Source organism: Boleophthalmus pectinirostris, unplaced genomic scaffold (genome assembly GCF_026225935.1).
Source record: "Boleophthalmus pectinirostris isolate CB_2022bp ecotype Guang Dong unplaced genomic scaffold, ASM2622593v1 HiC_scaffold_18, whole genome shotgun sequence".
In the NCBI taxonomy this organism is placed as follows: domain Eukaryota; kingdom Metazoa; phylum Chordata; class Actinopteri; order Gobiiformes; family Gobiidae; genus Boleophthalmus; species Boleophthalmus pectinirostris.
In genome coordinates, this window is record NW_026571133.1 from 15,467,024 (window position 1) to 15,484,636 (window position 17,613).

The window sequence follows — 17,613 nt, forward strand, 5'->3', positions numbered from 1 at the left end:
CATAGCTGGAGGATTTTATCTATGGAGCATGTTTTGGGTTGATGGGGGAAACCAAAGACACAGGAAGAACATGCAAACTCTACACAGAAAGGCCTGAATGACCCAAAGATTAATGCAAGAACCTTCTTGTTGTGAAGCTTGAGTGCTAGCCACCATGAAGCACTTCACAATTTGTTATAGTGACAGGCCCAGAGTCTCAGTACATCACAGCCTGTTGCATAGCTTATTGCATAGGCCATAAAATCTTGTTTCTTTTTGTAACACTCTTGGCTTTATTGGGCCTTTTGGAGAATAAAACTTAGTAGTTGTTGTTCAAAAGTTTACCTTGCAATAAAAATATTCACAGAAGCACAATTTTATGCACTGCAAGTACAATTATTATGACAGTGGTTCTCAAACTTTTCATACCAAATGCCACAAAAGAAAATAAAAAATTGGATTTTGACCAGAAACAACAGGACTATTCTAGGTCTACACCAGTGATAAACCAAGTCTAAAAAAGGATTACAGCATTTCTAAGTTCTACACAAGAAGGAGGAGTGATGCATAATTTTCTGTCTCATATTTTTTCCCATGCATTTCCATTGCCATAGAAACAGCACCAAACAACTTCCTTACTGTTTAATGATATCACTCAATGCTTTGACAAATCACGTCGATCTTATCTCACACTTCCAGCAACACTTCCCCTCCTGCCAATCAGCTGGATTCTGCTTTTATTGTGTGATTCATACCAAGACAGAGCCAAGAACACCCTGTCTGTGCCAAGTGCCAATACACACTAGTATGTGGGTATGCAGTGATGGGCCCGTCACGATAACAGATTTTGAAGCATGATATATTGCTACCGGTAAATATTGCGATAAACGATAATACTGAAACTACTTTATGCCTCGTATCATTCGTTCATTCGATTTTCAATATAAAACCAAAAATAAAAAAACGAAAAAACAACAGTTTTCTTCATTATTTGTCTCCAAAACCAAAATAAAAAAACGGATAACGATTCGTTTTTTCAGTTTTTGATTTTATGTTTATATGAAGAATGTAAAAAACGGATAACGGCCGTTTCCCGTTTACGTGACTTCCGTGACTGCGATGCCGGACATTTGCATCACGTACGGACTGAACCAGGACTGATCCAGGTCCGGGACCAGAGCGGGACTGAGACCGGGACCAGACCGGGACTGAGACCGGGACCAGACTGGGACCAGAGTGGGACTGAGACCAGGACCAGACTGGGACTGAGACTGGGACCAGAGTGGAAATGAGACTGAGACCAGCGGTCCGAGCGGTTCCATGTCATCGTCTGCGCGCTGGTTCCGTGTGGGGAAAGCGAGAATGTGCTGTGGACTACAGGTCCGGATGGGCTGCTCCGGTCCTCCGTGCTCAAGACCCGCGGCTTGTTCCGAGGTGGTGCCAATCATCCAATTGACGCTTTCACACCAACGAAAACGAACCGAACTAAGAGCTTTTGGCTCAAATGGACCAGGTCCGGGACCAGAACGGGCCTGAGACCGAGACAAGACCAGGACCAGACCGGGACCAGACCGGAGGCTCAGAGCCCACAGTAGGGCTGGAGCTCGAAGCTGAGGCTTGGACCCCGCGGAAGTTCGGAGTCAAAGCTTGGAGTCCGCCCTGGTCCCGGTCTGGTCCCGGTCTGGTCCCGGTCTCAGTCCGGCTCTGGTCCCGGTCTGGTCTCGGTCTGGTCTCGGACCTGGATCAGTCCTGGTTCAGTCCGTACGCGGTACAAAAGTGCGACATCGCAGTCATGGAAGTCACGTAAACGGGAAACGGTCGTTATCCGTTTTTTCCATTCTTCATTTAAACACAAAATCAAAAACTGAAAAAACAAATCATTATCCGTTTTTTTCGTTTTGGTTTTGGAGACAAATAATGAAGAAAACTGTTGTTTTTTCGTTTTGTTATTTTTGATTTTATATTGAAAAACGAATGAACGAATGATACACGGATTTTTGCCTCTAACACAAAGGCAAGTTAACCAATTTTTAAATAGACAGTATTGTAAAAAGCCTGAACTGTAACAAATAAATGGTAAAACTAACTTATAATTAGCCATTAAAGTTATTTATTCTACCCTCTACAGCTCAAACCTTACCTTATTAAAATAAAAATACATTTTTATTTATAGTATATTGAACGATAAGTTGATATAGTAAATATCTTGACAGGTCTAGGTAGTAACAATGTGTACTCAGTATGGTCAGTAAAAAGTATTTGTAGTTTTAATACACAATGCATAATTTGGCAGCTTTAATTTGACTTATTTAAGTATTGCAGCAATACTTGACTTGATTTTGTTTATTTATTATGATTGTGACTTTATTATTTGTTTTTTATTATATGTTTTTTGTTCATGTTTTTTTTATTCAAATAACTCTTTCTTGACTCTTTGCTCTGAACAAAATGTTTTAACTTAACTTTTTTCACAGAAAGTGTTTAAAAATCACATGCTCGGCAGTTAGAAGGTGGCGAGTGCCCAGCGTATTTTATTCCTCGTGCAATGCTGATATTTAAAGTTGTTATGTTTTATTCACACTTGACCATATATGGAGATTAAATTGTGCCATATTAGCTAGTGGAGGTCTGTCTCTCAGCAGGGGTCTTCACGGCAGCCCAACATGCGGTTCAAAATTTTTTTCATTCACATTTTTTACAGTACATTTACTATGCCAAGTAGGAAACCATGGTGGTAAAAATGCCAGTTCTTTGACTTGAGCACATGTCAAGAATGAGACTTTATGAATTTATAGAAAAAGAGTTTTATTGTTTTGTTTTGTTTTACTGACAAATAAAATTGCTTTTTGGTGCAATTTTCTAAAAAATTTATTTAGAGTGATGTTTCCACAAGGCTGTCACGCAATTCATCTAAATTATTTCAAGAGTACCAGGCAAAATTGAAGATGCTTTCACTGACTGCGAGAGCAATGATTGAACTTGCATACTGCCTTTGAGCCTTTGTACAAAATACTTCACCAGTCCATGTGAATAAAGGGCACAAAATGAGAAAATGGATAGAAAGTAAATCCTATAGCTTTCACAAACTCTCACATTATTAGTTAGGGCTAAAGAATTTCTTGATTGACTAAAGACATGAGCTGCTGATCGATTAGTTGACTAAAAAGGGGGCGTGGCAAAGGCTCTTAAAACTAAACTATGTATCTCTATCTGACCCAATCTACTCTCACAGGACTATAATAGCACAGGTGTTCATGAAAAAATAAGTATGCAGAGAAAAGTACTAAGAAACAGTGCATTTATAAAAACAGATTAAACTTGTGAACCATGAGTTTTAGCTGTTTTTTTACAGCTAACTCACTCAATAGCTTTCCTTATAATGTAAATAAAATGATTAGGTGACTAATTTTGATTGACTAAGACACCATCATGCTTTAATTAATAGACCATTAATCGACTAAACCACTAAATGGCCTACAGTCCTATTATAAGTATTCATAAGCCTCATGAATTTTTAGGCATATGTGCATGGCTTTATAACTTTTTATCATGCAGAAACTCGGGGCTTGGGTTTGCAATCAGTAAAGTGTTAAAAAGTATATACAGCTAGTGCAGAGCTGTCATGTCACAAAGTGCTCCCTTTACAATATAAATCGGAAGAAGAAATTGTATTTACTCATTTACAGGAAGTCAAGTACTCAGCTTAAAAAAAAAAAGAAAGAATAGTAATTTCATCAAAGTGTAGTTTAATGATATTTCTGTATTTTCCTCTTCCTTTTCCATTTTTCTCTGCTAAATGTTTCTTCTCATCCATCTTTTACCAAAGTACACCTGTGAAAACAATCTGCCTTTGTAGCATTGTTCTGAGTCAGGTAGAGTTGACCTCATACTCAGCAGCAGATGTACCGGTAGTTTTAGTCTGCAGAGGCTTTACTTTTTCAAGGCTGTTTCTTTTTTTCTTACTATTGTCTCCCTCTATCTCTCTCTGTTCCTCTCTCCTCTCTTTGTCTCTCTTTTTCTAACCCCCCTTTTCTTTCTCTTTTCTACCCCTTTCTCCTTATCTCTCCCTCCGCCATTTCTGACAGGCCTAGTTCTTTCTTTTGTTGTTCCTTTTATGGAGCTCATTACCTCCAGACATCAGTGCTGAGACGTCACGCACAGATAATGTAATGGAGGTCACCTGATACTCTGCTCCAGTGTAACTCTGAACAGTTTGTGTCAGTACTGGCCATGTAGACTTATGATTATAGTTTTCCCTTTCAACTTTATGTCACTTATCGGCTTATACAGCAGTTGTAACAAAGGTTTCAAAGGTACTAATCTGGACAAGCTTTTAATCTCAAGACGGTTGGTCCCATTCAAGAGTCTTGTTTTGGTTGTTACAGAGAGCAGAGAATTGGGTCTGACAAACAAGTTTAGAGCAAATTTTCAGGTTGAAACTCATCATGAGATGAAAACGTATTTTCTACATGACTACCTTTAAAATGTCTCTTACCATCGACCTCTCCTGCCTAAATGAGCTTCCTAAACTATATTACATCAAAAAGACACTTCAGATGGATGCTTGGTGGTCAATTGCCACAACTTGTTTATTCATAATTTGCAACGTTATGTGGAACAATTCTTCCTTGGACAATTCATTGTGGTCTTATAAACATATTTTTGGTCAGTACTTCAGCAGTCTTTTTTCTTTTGATCTGATAGTTTTTCTGCAAAGCAGTTTGTAAAGTTGTGTATTGTGGGGTCTCAAATAAATAAATAAATAAACTTTGATAATTGAAATAAAGGTAACAAACCAACTAAAATATTAACTTAAGCCCGGGCCAAACAGTTGAGTGGACATTGGACAAAACTTAAACATGGTTTTCTGGTAGATTTTGCCGTGCTAGCATTCACTTTAAATACAGCATGTCCTCATGTCCTCACTGACCTTTTGAGCAGAAAACCCTCATAGTTACGCTGAAATCTGGAGCATTTGTTTGTTTTTGCCCAGTGCTGCTGTGAAATGAGTTCTTTTTGCTTGGGCAGATGGAGCAGGGTGGTGCAGTGGTGGAGGAGATTACAGAGTTTCCAAACTCAGGGAGGAGTCTCAGTGCACCACAGGCTAAAAAAGACACTGGCCACAAGCCTGTCATCCAAGACCATACAATGAACTGCAAGTAGCACAATGGCATGGCCGGGTGGAGCCTGTTAAAATGTCACACAACAATAGGAGAGTAAAGAGGGCTAAAAATAAAATGGGTAACTATACTGAAAGTATGGGAGAGACCTCTCAAGTATAGACCCTTTGTTTTGATTCTCATTTAAAGGTACACATGTGTTATATTCCATGTTATGGCAGTAAATGTTTTTATGGTGTGTATTATGGCATGCATTTGTTCAGTTACAGGTGTTTTTATTAGTCTACAATAAAATACCTTGAAAAAATACCTCTCTACATATCGAAGCTGTAACTTCTCATAGTGTTCCTCCCTGATCATCAGAACAGAAACAGAAATAGAAAAGTTGTTCAGCTCATTTACCATCATGACATATTACACATTCACATTTACAGATGGTTCATCACAGTTCACTGTGCCTCATAATTCCATCTGTTTCTCTTTTATGTGTTAGGTATTTGTGTGCATTACTTATGTGTGTGCGTGTGTTACTTATGTTTGTGTGTTAATTAAGTGTGTGCGTTACTTATGTGTGTGTGTGTTACTGCAGCAGCAGTACAACAGTGGGTGTCCTGTTTCTACAAATGGTCTGTTTGTGTCAAAACAAAAAGAAAAAAGAAACACAGAGCACCAAAATAGTGCGACCTCCTGTCGAATCAACAAGCAAAGCCCTCTGTAAATCTGTGGTGATATATTTGATCCTAAATGTCACAAATATTTAAGAGGAGGAGATGTCTTTCTGACACAAGAAAGCGGCTCTGACTGGAGCGTCCAAAAATTTGGTGGTTGCTTATTTGCTGTGTGTCTGGGCCTAAACCCTATTGGAATTTTGAAGAGCAAATTCTTCAGGCTAATAGATTCCAATATTTTTTTAAATATCCATGTCTCATTTCTCTTTGATCTTCCTGTCTGACTTCTTTACATTGCATTTTTAAACTCACCTTTAACTCTCGGTGTCCATGACTCTGTTAATTTAATTTATTTCATTTTTACTAATTTGACTTTCATTTCACCTTTCATCCAAGAATTTAAACAGATTTTTATGACTGATAAATCATCATCAAACTCAGTCTCAGGAGCTTGCTTTTCCCCTGTTGTGTAACCGTGATAAACACCTGTATAGAAACATACTTTACTAATAACATATTTTACCTCCTTTTAAGGAATCAAACGCCTCCTACATTTGCTCTGTAGTACAGTTGACCCCCTCTTCACCTGCTTTTTGACCTTCTGTGTGTGCCTGTTTCTGAAAGTCCATATTGACGTCACCATTGGAGAGAACAATCACTCGTATTTCCTTAAGTTAACAATAATAAGTCAGACTTGGACTATAGGTGCTCTGTAATTGCAGGGGCCAATGTAAACTGCAGAAATCAGAGACATGTGTGGTGTGGGTAGAAGGGAATTGACCAAATACTAATGATTTAACGCTGACTGACAGATGTAATAACCCAGTGCAGATCTCCTGTGTAATGCATTTGAGAGTCTGGGCTTCATTTGGAGAGGCATAAATGTTAAAAGCCAAGGAACTTTACAGGGTTCACCAACCACTATAATTTACCTGTCAGTTCAGCCCTATACATCCTTGTTTCACTAATAATAATAGTAATGCGCCTTACATAGTGATTTCTCAATGTCACTTTTGTATAATACTTTCAGGCATTATTCATTTCCTAACTTCATTCACACTTTGTTAAGTGTGTAAGTTACTTTTGTAGCCAGAGCTGCCCTGGGGGATAGACACAGACATAATAATGTGGCTTCTATTCTGTGCCTCATACCCCACTGGCCAATACCATCAGTCACTAAGAACATTTCTTCTTAGGCAAGGTTGGTGTTTTGCCCAAGGGCACAATGATAGTATTCAGGGGTTGTATTCTGATCAAACCTTTGATGACAGAGGACAGTTTTCCACTGTAGAAAAAAAAAAAGGTATTATTTTTAAAGATCAAACGATATGCATTTTTTCCACAGCCAATTGTTTAAAATCCACAGGAACTGATGGCCCTGCTTATATTTTTAGACCAATATGTAGCTCAGATTTTTGTAATTTTCCCCAAATTATCAAATTAAAATTAACTACAAACTCATCCCCAACTTTCTTTTACTAATTTACCTTTACCTTCTTTTTTATGCAAATTTAGGCAGCTGGTTGAGCCAAACAAACTATCGGCCTCTGTTGATGAGGTTTATAGCTGATAGCCAAAACACTTAAAAGAGCAAATATCGGCCATCTGACATATCAGTTTATTTCTAATTATTTTACTATAATTCTCAATTGGACAGGGACTGTATTTCAGATTTAACTTCTCAGAATCAGTGGATAAAGCCTCTTGGATGAAATGCAAAACATATTCAGCTCCAAAACCTAATCTTCTTTAAGTACTTTATTAGCACACTTGACTTTTTGAATAGTTTTCCCCAAATCCCTAAGCAAATGCTACTTATATACTGTATGCCTCGAGCTGCCAAAACAACATGCCATTTAAAATACCTGGACCTAATCTGAATGCAGAATGCGGTTGTAGCCTCTTGTTTATTTGTTTACCTGGCCCGAAAATGTCTGAAATGCCAAGGATTCTGTTTTTGGATTGACATTTTCAGTTCAGCGAGCAGCTCAACATCACAACTTAGCCCGGAATTTGAAGAAACAGGTCACCATTATACAGGCGTCTAAAAGTAAACTCAAATCAATACAGCTACTGTGGTAGTTTGAAACCCATCTTATGACCCAAACAAGTGGTTACCCATTACGAAGCCTGCTATTTCTGATCAATTCACAATTCAAACAACAGAGTGTGAGAAAATTAATTATCCAAACTTTAATGTGAGGGAAAGTGCTCAGATACTGATTATTACTATAATTTGGACAAAATCACTCCCTTTTTCTGACTCCCTGTCCCTGAGGTAATAAGGGAAAGCTTTTAGCAGTACCAATTACATGTAGATGAACTTGGGGGATTTGTGCTTGGTCGAGCTAATTGGTGAAAAGTGAAAATGAGATTCTGAACTGGTGTGCTGTTTCCTGTAATGGAGAGCCACATAAGTCTTGGCAATTTTCCCCCAAACTCAAAGCTTGGTCATTCAATCCCAACTTGAACTAGTGCCCACACTTCTCCCACCTCCGCAATCTGCTATTTTGTGTTATTGGATGAAGGTAGTGAATTATCGAAAGGAAAATTGATAAAATTTTTGTGTTTTAAGAGCAAGCAGAAGATCGGGTTGTTTTATCACTGCCTTTTTAATGTTTTAAATCCTACTCCCTCATATTATAGTCGTGTCCTTATTTAAAGGGTCTGTATTACACACAATTTACTCTTGTGAGCTTTAAGATATATAACACACCATCAAAAAGAAACTTTGAGTTGTGTTTTGTTTCATTCGCACATGTCTGAGTAACCCTTTTTTATTAGTCTGTCCAAATATCCAAAACTCTAAATGCTCTGCTCCACCTCATGATGTCTTGAAGCAGTAGTTTTCAAGTTAACAGCTCCTTTTACCTTTAGTACAATTCCACTAATGAATCACCTTTTCATTATGTTTAACTGCACTCCTCCTCTTGTGTCTTTGTGAGAGTCTGCAAAAGAGGACTTATCCATCTTTTTTTACTCAGAAGAACTGCAGAAAACCTCAGGTGTAAAACCATTTATATCCTGTTTGTTTTCTTATTTAACAAAGCATTTGGGTACTTGATCAGATTGTTTTCTACTACGGACCATTTGTATTCAGTGTCTGCTTTATTCCATGCCCCCTCTCCTTGTCACTCTGCAGCTCTGTCTATCGGCCTGTACATCTCTCACATACCTGTATGGAAACTTAGCGTATACAATCCACCCACTGTAGTGCACCCAACAGTGCAAAGTCATCCCTGAAACTTGTCTGTTTTTTGTTTTTTTTCACAGATACGGCTTCCTGGGGCAATGGATGGGTGACTTTGCTGTGATCTGATTGGCTAGTCAGACCTCTGAGTACTTTCTGGTGCAAGTGGCAGTGATGGCCAAGAGTCCAGAGGTGAAGCTTGCAGTTTTTGGGAGAGCGGGAGTTGGCAAGTCTGGTAAGACCATACTGAAAAAGTGAATTCAATCAGGAGAGACTATTACGCTGTTTTCAGATCTATGTTATAATGTTGTTTCATCATTAAAACATACCTGGAGTTGTGTTTTGTTTCATTCATACATGTTTAACACAGAAACATATTTAGGCTGAGTTCTTCTCTCAAACAAAAACACACTTTTAAACTACACTTTCACTATAATCATTTGGATGATTTCAGCCCAAATTTTGCCAATCTCTACTGAACAAAAAGTGAACGGTAGCTGTTAACTTAAAAATGATCACTGCACAAGGTGGAATAGAATAGAGCATTTTGAGCTTTGGAAATGTAAACAGACAAATAATAAACGATTACTCAAACATGTGTGAATGAAACAAAGCACTTGATGTGTTTTTGAGGAGGTAGCAGCATTACACATAACACAGATTAAAACTCACAAGTGTCAATTGTGTGTAATATAGGATCTTTAAACTGGGCCTGCAAAGTTTGTATAAGATTAAATAATTGACTTTAAACTGAGCTGTACTGAACTACTTACATTACAGTTACATTAATTTGGTATTCACCTGTCAATCTTTGCTTTTGATAATCTTTGATACTGTTCAATTTCTTTAACAGTACTAAATCTGCCCTTGCTGCCCCCTGCTGGCATCATTCCTTTCAGATAGATATTAGCTACTGTAGTCCACTTTAAATCTACATTACAATGGTAGTTTATCTCCAACTTTATTTTAGTTGGTCTTTTGGGTCTATTATGTGAGTATTGTAAGTGAGTGAATGTTTGTATGGTTCTATTTCTAACTAGCTGTCCACAGTGTAAAGCAATAGTTGTTTTACTTCCACCCACTCTCCATGTGATAAGCAGAAGATTAAGTGAATTATTGTGGTAAAGTGGATTTTTTAATGTTTTGGTATTGAACAGTAGCCAATAAAGCTCTTAACATCTCTACAGTATAAGACCATTAGTCTGGGCCACTGAATACAGGGCGTGCATCTGGAGTTTCTTGTTCACTCAGCATTTTAATAATAATGATAATAATAATAATGCATCAGTTTTAGCGCTTTTCTGGACACTCAAAGACACTTTACAGAGCATTATTTATGCACTCCACACTCAGTGATGGTAAACTATTATTGACAGACCGATGGAAGGGAGGCTGCCAATCTGCGCCGTCGCCCCCTCCGGTCACCATCGCTCACGCACACATCACTTTCATATTAGGCAATGTGGGTGAAATGCCTTTCCTAAGGACTCAATTACAGTTTTTACGACAACCCCTGATTTCCCAGTGGTCTCCCATCCAAGTACTAATCAGGGCCAGTGTGAGATAGTATTTTGACCCCCATAGTATATTGACCCCAGGGTCAACATACCGCTATAGTAAAGTGATCCCCCGTAGGATTTTGACTCCCTTACTTTTTTCTTTAGTAGTTCCTTATATGATCATTATTTCTCATGTAATTTACTTTTATTATATATTGCTACATATTCACTTTCTTTTAAGGTATTTTAAGGAATGTTTTGATGGATAACGACTTGGTATTTTGTGTAAATGTAACGTATTATTAAAATTGTATATACTTAGCAATCTTATCAATCTTTATATATTGTATTTTACATTGTTATGATTTTTAGTTTGCTATGTTCAGATAATCCTTAATCATAATGTCAAGTTAGACAATGGTTTGTAAGGATAACGACCTTGAATTTAGTAATGTTGTGTTATAATAAACATACTGGGAGGTCAGATTACTATAGCCATAGGATTTTGACCTTTTTTATGTATAATTGATCATTGTCAATATTCAACTAACATTACTTCTTATTTTACATCATCATAACTATAATAAACATATTGGGGGGTCAGATTACTGTAGCCACAGCTTTCCCCTATTTAACTACTCAATTGATCAGCCCTGTCTATTTTAATAAGATTCCAGATCATTATACATCACTTTGATTAACTATTATTAACTAATTAATAACTACTTATCTCATTTTTAATAAAATATGTTTAAACAACTAAGTAATTTTTAACATTCAAAAGTTATAATCGACATAAAAAATGCATCGGAGTTCTTCAAAAAACACTTTTAAATATGTCAGTATGTTTTAATTTGTAGATATCGTATTAATATTCAAAGTTTTTCTATAGAATTCAAGTTACTTTATTAATAAAATATAGATTTTCATAGAAGTGTCAATATTCTATGGGGGGGTCAACATTCCATAATAGGATTCTGACCCCGGGGTCAACATACCATCAGTATGTCAGGGGTCACCTCACCGCGGGGTCAAAATCCTATACCACACCGGCCTTGCTTAGCTTCTGAGATGTGACAGGATCAGGCTTTGACATGTTGGTATGGCCAATTTAAGGCATTATTTCTACAGGTGATAGCATCTTTGTTACTGCTTATTTATGAATAGGTAGGTACCCAAAAAGATGTACAACTCCCAAATTGCAATTGTGTTAAATTGCAGTCTGTATTATAGATTACATACAACCAATGTGTAGCAGCTCTAACTACAAATAATTCATTCAAAAGTTATGATTATAAAAGGTTCTAAGGAAATGTTTGAAGATATAGCATATGTATTGATTAGATATGGATTGATATAGTTTTTCATGACTGATGCTGAAACTGATTGAGAGAGAAACTGATGTACTATAGGTTTCCTGATATCTTTGGGCCGATATGCAGGGCAGATTTTGATAATTTTCCCCAAATAAAATTTTCTATACCCCTTTTTCCCACAAAGCTTTAAGCAAGCAGTGTTATGTTTTGTGTAGTTATTCTGTCGTATTGAAGTGTTCAGATAAAGTTTTATGCAACCAATATATCTGTCTAGCTCTTGTATTGATTTGAATTTTACAATTATATCAACATCTTGTGTCTCATCCCCTTTTGCCTTAGGCTTTATTGGACAGAACAAGATTAACTGTGAAACTGAGACATGTGAGGAGAGACTTGAAACAGACAGGGAATTAAACTCACATTATTTACAACAGCTCAGAGACCATGTGCTGCAGCCTAGTCTCTGAGCATAGACTGCAGAACAATAACGCTTAGTTCTTACAGCTTTTCCTTTTGTTTTCAGCTACTTCTCATTATTATAATATTGATCAAATTTTAATTAAAAGTATTTCCATCCCTTACTTTCCAGTGCTGATTAAAGTACAGTCTGTATCTGAAGCCTGGCTGCTGGCTACAACAGCTGACAGTGCTTTTATATTTCCTCTCCCGATTATGGAGCTTCCAAACATGCTGCTCTCACAACACTCATTTGGCTTCTGTTGGAGAATCTGTAGGAGGTTGTTTTGGTCTAGTTTTATGTCATCACTCCCTCTTTTAGATCATCTGTGTTTTTATAGTTTATCTTCAGCTTCTGCCGCAGCCTCAGCCCTTCTTGTCTACACTCCCCAGTGGCAAAACAATACCACAATAACATATGTCTGTGTTTGGTGAAACACCAGGATGTTTGTGCATAAAAATACTTATTCCCAAGGGCTGCCTCCTTCTGTTTTAAAATTTCAGTTTGCAAACAGAACGCATCTAATATCATGACATTTATTTGCATAGAAAGATTTCGATTGTCATATGGAAATTTTAAGAAACAGCATATATAAGAACCATGCTGTGTCACAAGCTCATCTTGAGCTATGATTTTGGAGGATTTTGGAATCAGGAGGAGTACCTAACTAATTGAGGAGCCTAAAATGCATGTTTAGATTTAAAAAAACAAAACAAAAACATGTCCCAAACAATAACACCTAAACAATATAGAGAATCCCTCAGTTCAGTTCTGATTGGCAGGATTTTTTTTTTTTCAAAATCAGAATTTTATTGCCATTGTCAGTGAACTAGTGTTGTCATGATACAAAAATTTCAAACTGAATTTCAGTAAAATACTGTTAAATGTCATTTTCAGCATTAAATAATGGCACTTTCTTTACCATGTGGTGTTATATCTGTGTAATCCCTCAGTTGTCCAGGTATTTTCCATAGTGATCCATAGTGTTCCATCTAAAGCTTTTTAGGAAAGGTTCATTTCTGTCCTGTGAATGTGACTTTTTTAGTATTGATCCTCGCTCAGCTCTACAGTGAACAAAATTTGCAAACTAGGATCTTGTTTCTGTGTGATGGTGCAACAGAAAACAATGAATAATGATTGACATCCAGAATAAGTACCTGGGGAAAAGAGAAAAGTTGTGTTCTGTGTTAAAAGCACTGCTGTTTGATTACACACACATGGCTACAATAGCCTGATTTGGCCACAGACCTCCAGACAAGGTTGAATACTGAAGGTTTAAAGGAAACCATGGTTTTCTTTTTTTTTTTTTTTTTTTCCTGAACTCTCCCAGACTTGACGTGTGTGGGCTCGTCTTTTATCAGGATTTTCACAGGGACATTTGTGTCATGCAGAGAACAGCGTCGCTTTGGCACGCGGCAGGGGACAGCGCATTGTTGTGACGTGAATGTACAACTCCACAGGCTCCAACTCTTATCTTAACATAACCTTTAGAGCCCACACATGCTAATGAGACAGCCCAGCACCTGATGTGGAAATGCTAACAAGTTAGAAAGGCATTAAAATCAAAACAAATGGTGATTATGGTTTAATTTATGAGGCTGTGGAGTGTTTTTGTTAAACTGTTCAGTGGAAGTGGAGAGAACAAAACCCACAACACTGTGCACTGGCATTTAGATATGATTCACAAAAGGTTTGAATGAGAGACTGAATATTCATATATTCAAATATCAGTGGAATAGTAAACAGAAAACAATTAGGCCTGCCACAACAACAAACTCTGAAGTGCAATATATGTGATAGATAGCTAAATAAAGACTTTAGTACTATAGATAATGTATAATTCTTTTTATTAAAGCTGTAGTGCAGTAAAGAGTAAGCTCATCTTGACTAACATAAACATTTTTGTTAAGTGTAAATAGAAAAGGCTTAACTAAAAATCATTTCAAAGCAGTCAACTCTGGCTCTGTGGTAAACTCATTGTCTTTTCTATTCTTCATGAGAGAAACAGAAAATGGGAAAAATCAAATTTTCCTCCATACATTTTCATCTGAACTTAAAATTTGATTAACTGACTTAATCAAAGCTATTTCTAATTTTAAAACTGAAGACAATTTACCAAAGAATCCTGTGAAATTCATATCTAAAATACTATACACTGGAAATGGACAGAGACCCTGTTCACTAACTTCATGATAATTGCATTGTGCTTTACTACCAGGAACAAAATGATGAATTTAAAAACACTGTTGTAATTGCATCCCATTTTCTGTTTGCTCAGAACTTTCAGTTCACATACTTCATTGCTGTGGACTAGTGTGAACCCAAAAATGCACTCATTGTTTTGTTAGGGGCCTGCGTTAGTCTGTAGGGAAATTAACTTTACAGGGTGTGAAGTTCAGCTCATAAAGCATGTTGTCTCATTCCTCCTCCTCTTCCTCCTCCTCTTCCTCCTCTCCCTCTTCCTCCTCGTCTTCTCCTTCCCCTCCTCCTCTTCTCCTCTTTTTTCTCCTCCTCCTCCTCCTCCTCTTCTCCTCCTCTTCCTCCTCTCCTCTCCTCCTCCTCTTCCTCCTCCTCTTCTCCTCCTCCTTTTCCTCCTCATCCTCCTTCTCCTCCTCTTCCTCCTCCTCTTCTCCTTCCCCTCCTCCTCTTCTCCTCTTTTTTCTCCTCCTCCTCTTCTCCTCTTCCTCCTCCTCTTCTCCTCCTCTTCCTCCTCTTCCTCCTCCTCTTCTCCTCCTCTTCTGCCTCTTCTCTTCCCCTTCCTCCTCCTCCTCCTCCACCTTCTCTTCCTCTTCCTCCTCCTCCTCTTTTCCTCCTCTTCCTCCTCCTCTTCTCCCCCTCCTCCTCCTCATCTTCCTCATCCTTCTTCTGCTCCCCTCCTCTTCCTCTCCTCCTCCTCTTCCTCCTCCTTCTTCTCTGTCCCTTCTCTTCCGCTCCCCCTCCTCCTCTCCCTCTTCTTCCTCTTCCTCCTACGCATCCTCTTTCTCCTTCTCCCTCCTCTTCCTCTTTCTCCTCCTCCTCTTCCTCCTCCTTCTTCTTCCTCTGCCTCCTCCTCTCATCACAACAATAACGGACAGCAGCAGCAGAAGCCAACACGTGTCCTGCTCAGAAATACTCCTGTTTATCTCAGAGCTGAGCTGCCGTGGAGATCAGGATCATGCCCCAGTGAGGGCAAAGCTGGGGGTAAAAACAGCCCAGGGGTAAAAGAAACTCATGTCCGGTCTGCTTAGCTTACCAAGAGGCCTGTGTGTACTTAAGTCAAATACAGCATCGCCAGATTCAAAACACTTCAGTGTTGCAGAAGGGGCTGTACTGAAAACTAAAATGTTGACCCCAGATAAATACATTAATTAATGATGATTTACATCAAATGATTTTATGTTGAACCATAGAAACTACTTTTAATTTTATTCTGATTTGTTTAAAATATACAAACTAAATTTAACATAAAATAAGATGCTCTGTTCTTTGTTATCACGTTAATTATCTCACCTAATGTGATTGTATTGTTTTTGGCAGACTTTGAGCTGTACATACCTACCTCTTTACAAATTGTTTCCTTCTTCATTTTCCAGTTTTCCATCATAATTGACCTTGTGTCCTTGGACAGTACCCTTGAACAAGATATTGCTATAACATTATCAACCACCCATAACACCATTATGATATAGAATTGTATCTAGTATTAAAACTCATGATCCAACCTCTTTTTGGTTTTTGGTTGGTTGGTTTGTTGGTTGATGGTTGGTGTTTGGGTAATTTAAAAAAAAAAATTTGTTGTTGTTATTTCTGCTATGATTTCATTAATGTCATATGTTCCATTGAAAAACAAAACACATCTCAACCTGGAGTCATGTTTTGTTTCATTCACACGTTTCCTCTTTTATTAGTTTGTCTACATCTCCAAAGCTCAAAATGCTCTGTTCATGAAGTGGTAGTTTTCAAGGTAACAGCTACCTTTTACTTTTAGTTCAGTAGAGATAGAAAATTCCAGGGCTGAAATGGTTGTAGTGAAGGTGAATGGAGTTTAAAAACACAGTGAAGCACTTTTGTATTGCCAGAGTGTTTTTAGTTTCAGAGAAGCATTCAGCCTAAATATGCAGGGTTTGTGTGTTAAACATGTGTGAATGAAACAAAACACAACTCCAGGTATGTTTGTGATGAGGAAAAAAACATTATAAATAACATAGATAAGAAAACAGCCCAATATGAACCCTTTAATCATCAAGTAATAGCTCAGTTTGCAATATCTGTCTCACAGTGAGGTCAATCTTCTCCTTGTTTATATGATCCATACTTCAGCAGCAGATGTATGAGATTACCTTTGCTGACAGATGTTTTTGTGAGAGCTGATGATAATTGTGGACCTTACTTCCTGTTCACCCTGTTCACTTCAATGATTTTATTCCACCCAAACCACCTCTAAAATCAACTTTCTCTGCAGTTCATGGAGGAAATGAGACACTATTAAAATAATGAATGGGATTGGAAGAGTTTGACTACTTCTAGTCATATGAACTTAGTATTTGACCGTGCTGCCCTTTTGACTGTAATGACCATTTGAAGGGTTGATTATGCGAATAAGCCATGAGTCACTGGAGCAAAAAGACTCAGCGGTCCACTAATCAGCCTTTAGAGGTGGGTTTTAGAGCGAGCTGAAAAGGTACGGTAGTTAGGTGGTACTTTTGAAAGATTTTAATGGAGTTATGCAATGTTTCAAATGTCATTGACTTGTTACTTGAGGAATAATTATTTTGAGGACATATTTGAAAGTGCAATGGGTGAAAATTATAGTTATGCTGGAATGTGTCTGAACTAGAATCATGGATTTGGTTTCTAAACCTAAAATACACTCCTCCAGTTTGGCTCTACAGATCACTATCCTGGCTTAAAGCAGACCTATTACTCAAAATTATCTTTTTAGAGCTTTTAACCATGTTATAATTGTTTCCCCTCACAATTTACTCACCTGAAGTTTTATTTGGAGAGATTTGTGCATGCAACAGTCTTTAATTGCTTATTTTCAAAACGCCATATTGCAATCAACCCCCTGTTTTCACATCCACTGGCATACGCCCACTGCTCTCTCCTTACTTATTTCTTCATGTGTTTTCTGTTGGTGACGTGTAGGATTTGTCAGCGTTGCGTAGTCATTTTGATACAAATGAAAAAAAAAAAATCCACTGCTCGCTAGTGTGATCTGCAGCTAAACCATAGATGTTCATTTTGTGTTCTTATGTACTTTAACTTCTTGGGTTCTTTTTAAAGCCAATACAGTAAAGTGTATTTACCTCGTTCGCATGTTTTGCCTGCTGCTGCAAGCCATCTTCATAACTGTCCCCAGTGTTGGTGGTGACGTGCTGTATATCAGCTCTTGTTACTTCCTG

General features: G+C 37.7%; 1 protein-coding gene across 2 annotated transcripts in view; it reads left to right on the forward strand.

The window, feature by feature from the left end:
* The window catches only part of rerg (RAS-like, estrogen-regulated, growth inhibitor), a 64,305-nt gene that overhangs the window by 6,209 nt on the left and 40,483 nt on the right, over positions 1–17,613 (forward strand). For both annotated transcript variants that reach the window (XM_020926695.2, XM_055153282.1), the window contains one exon: positions 9,041–9,192. In XM_020926695.2, the coding sequence (XP_020782354.1) occupies positions 9,132–9,192 (61 nt within the window). In that variant the 5' untranslated portion in view covers positions 9,041–9,131. The remainder of the gene's footprint in view (positions 1–9,040; positions 9,193–17,613) is intronic.